General features: G+C 31.6%; 1 protein-coding gene across 1 annotated transcript; it reads left to right on the forward strand.

The window, feature by feature from the left end:
* The first annotated feature begins 499 nt into the window (after positions 1–499).
* LOC131940111 (adhesion G-protein coupled receptor G2-like) lies at positions 500–2,581 on the forward strand. The gene is made up of 6 exons (XM_059298689.1): positions 500–577; positions 928–1,061; positions 1,347–1,470; positions 1,828–1,972; positions 2,165–2,240; positions 2,449–2,581. The coding sequence occupies exons 1-6, from the start codon at positions 500–502 to the stop codon at positions 2,579–2,581; spliced, it is 690 nt and encodes a 229-aa protein (XP_059154672.1).
* Positions 2,582–3,952: the final 1,371 nt, after the last annotated feature.

Raw genomic sequence — 3,952 nt, forward strand, 5'->3', positions numbered from 1 at the left:
TAAAAAGTAGAAATTTTTGTTTCATACATTTGATGACAAAAAACGTGGGTCGGGCAGATGGGTCGGGAAATTTGATGGTGAACGTACCCACGTTTTTTGTCATCAAATGTATGAAAAAAAATGTTCTACTTTTTAGTCCACAAGAAAAACGTGGTTTTTTAAAAAGTTTTTTTAAGTATTTTATTTTAATTTAGCTTTAAATTTTTAATTGTATAATGTCTGCCGCTTAGATGGCTGGGTGACTTTTTACAAGAAACTTCGCCAAAGTCTTGTTAGTTTATTTTGTGAACGATCTCTCATACTATGAAAGACGTGTTGATAAGGCACCCAGTGTCTAATAGTAAGAAGAGAAACATTTCTATTCAAAGAGATTTTTTTCATGATGTGAATGATTATCGAAATGTAAAATTTGTTAAATTAATTATGTTTCTAAATTTTCACTTTGTCTTTATTTTTCAGAAGTTTGTTTCTCCAGTCTGCGTTTTCTGGAAAAAGCATCATGGCGACGATTTTGGGAGTTGGTCGTCAGATGGCTGTAGCCTGGTGCAGACAACTGAACGGATGTCTGTCTGTACATGTAATCACGTGACCAGTTTTGCGTTACTCATGGTGCGAAACGTTGGGTTAATCACTAAATCTTGAACTAATTAGCGTGATGGTGATAGATAAAGCCATAAAGTTTACTAAAACAATGAGTTTATATGAGTTCGCTGGAGATTGGTTTATCATTCTGTAGTAGAATAAACCATTGGAATAGAGTAATATACAGTTAATAGTTTAAGTTCTATGTTTACTTGAAGTCTTTCAAACTATAACGGTTTACAATCTAGGCATTTTCTATTTCCATTTATTATAAAGAATCAACAACTAATTATCATATTAGATCAGCTGATAAAGAAAGTATAAATAAATGTATAAACGTTTCAGGATGTGTATGGTCAGGAACGTCAAGCATCTACGGACGCCACTGATGATGAAGTTTTGTCATACATTTCGCACATTGGATGTGCCATCTCATTCGTAGCTTTGCTTATAACTGTCTTGATCTACACCATGTTTAGGTATAAACTACTTAGCTGTCAACGGTCCATAACATTTGCTAATTGTTGAACAATAATTTAGATAATATTTGTATGTAATATTTGACATATTTTTTTCTTTTTTTTTTACTTTACCGTTATACTTCCTATTGACTTAGCTCTAATATCTGTCTAAACAATCGTTACTTTACCGTCATACTTCCTCATAACTTAGCTCTAATGCTTATCTAAACAAGTGTTGCTTTACCGCCATACTTCCTCGTGACTTAGCTCTAATATATGTCTAACCCGTGTCTTTCTCTCCAGTCGTCTGAGAAGGGACGAGCCGTCTCAGATACTTTACAACATGTGTTGGGGGCTACTAGCGTTTAATCTATGTTTCCTGTTGGGCCTTGCAATAAATGATGACACGGATGCTGTTTGGTGTAAGGTATGGCTCAGCTGTTTTTCTGTTTGTTCTACATATAATTTAATCACATGCTTACTAGTGACATGGACTTATTGTTTTCATGCTATTAAGAGAAAGAGGGAGAGTAAACAAAGACAAAACCTTAGTTCGATCGATTCAGTAGGTAGAAAGACAGATGAAATGGATGGAGAGATAAATAGATTGATGTAATGTATCGATGTGATGGATGGATGGATGGATGGAAGGATGGACGGACTGACGGATGGATGGAAGGACGTACGGATGAATGGACGAACACGGAGTGACAGGCAAAAATAGTGTGTTTTTTTTTAAAATAGTAGGCTTTTAAAAATTTTACTTTTAATTTTCTGCATTAAGGTTTTGGCTGCAAGCATGCACTATTCGCTGCTAGCTGCAATGTTCTGGATGGCTGTGAATGCCTATTACATGCACTTGTCGCTGATCCGTGTTTTTAACACATACATCGACAATTTTTATCTCAAATGCGCGCTCGCAGGATGGGGTAATATAAATAAATCTATTATGGTTGCATTATAACAGCAAGGTGTAAAAATTTTAATAGTTGTTGTGCTCTTATATTAACGCTCATATGTTGCATTATTTGAAGTTAAAAAATTAAAAATATTTATACACGTTACTTTAAAAAAAATTTGAAAGTATTCTTACTATACTATACATTTTTTGCCTTTTTTAGGATCACCATTTATATTTGTAGCTATAACTTTAGCTATAAACAAAACAGACAATTACGGTCTGATATCTAGTCATTTGTAAGTTTGTTTTTGTGTTACATGCAATTTAAGATATTCTTTAAGATGTTCTACTAACTGTTAGTGTTATTCTTCACATTTTACTTCTCAAGGGACATAACAATGTCAACTTTTAACGTATTCTATTTAACTTGTTAATTTAAGACATACATCGTTGACAATACGCTATATTTAATATAAAATAAAATTTATATTTGACATGAAACAGATGTTGGATTAAACATCCTGCCATATACTACGGTTTGATTGCGCCCGTGGCTTTTATTATATTCGTCAATTGCATCGTATTTCTAAAGATTTTACGACTGATAGCAAAGATGTCTACAACAAACTCAAGGTAACCTCCGAATACTACAAATAGAAAAACAAAGAAATAGTTTGTAGTTAGCTAAAAAAAATTTAAACAACAGTTATCATTTGTTTTTAAAGCATACTGGTCGAAAGAAAGACCGATAAAGAAGAAATATTACACAACAAATATAATAATAACGTTCTAAATTATGGTTTTAGATTACTAAGAATTGTTTCCTATATTATCTCGAGGAATTATTACACATTTTCAATTCACAGCTGCTATTTGGGTTGATGGTTTTAAATATTTATATCCTTGTTAAATTATACCAGATGGGTAAAATATTTTTTTAAATGAAAAACGGAATGTTTCTTGGGCGTAGCTATTATTTGCATATTTTAATTAGCTATTTAGATCGTTTACATGTGATAAATGTTTCTATTTTTAGTGCAATATCAAATTTTCGAGCGTCGGCGAGCCTGTTTATTCTGTTAGGTCTTACGTGGATATTTGCATTCTGCGCTATTGGGAAATTTAGAATCGTATTCAATTACCTCTTCGCAATTTTCAATTCATTTCAGGTAAAAGCTCTGCTTCGTTGTTTTGAAGTGTCGTTACCACAATTTTAAATACCTAGCATGTTTATTAAAGTATCATTACATCAACGTTTAAATACCTAACCTGTTTAAAGCTACAGCTAAATGTCTATTATGTTTAAAAATGTCTTTACAACAATTTAAAATATTTCATACATACATTGATATTTCTATAAAATATAATACAATGTCAATCGATAAATTATCTACCCCTGGTACGTTGTCTCAGAGTTCTTATATTTGCATCAAACGTTATTAAATCCACATAATGTAATGAATATTTTTATTCATCGCGTGTGATAATTCGAAAAGAAATATTTTTTTACATTGAAATAATGAATCCCATTTTACATTGACTAGAGGTAATCATTTCGTAAACGGCACCTGTCCACAGTGTATTATATTAGTTGACGTTCATCTTTTTAAGAGCATGAAACAAAGAGGATCCGTTAATTAGGCCATAGAAAATATACAAACACATTTTTTCTGACTGCACATTCTCTATCAGGGGCTGTTTATTTTCACATTTTATTGTATGCTGAAACAAGAAGTTGTAATATATTTAAAGAAGCTATGCAACATCAAGTCTGATGACTCAAAGGCCCAAAAACCTAAAGGTAATGTGTTATAAAAATATTCTATAAAACGTATTGTAAATACTCAGAATGATATTGTAAATACTCAGAATGAGTCTTTAAGAGTCAGCTAAATTTAAATACTATGGCCTAACGTTTTTAGAGTGGATTATTTATGATTTATTATTATTAACAATAGAAATATTATTATGATTCTATTTATTAATATTTTTTAAGCTGGAGAGACTT

This window comes from Physella acuta, unplaced genomic scaffold, assembly GCF_028476545.2.
Source record: "Physella acuta isolate Inbredline_101_S28 unplaced genomic scaffold, ASM2847654v3 ptg000308l, whole genome shotgun sequence".
Classification (NCBI taxonomy): domain Eukaryota; kingdom Metazoa; phylum Mollusca; class Gastropoda; family Physidae; genus Physella; species Physella acuta.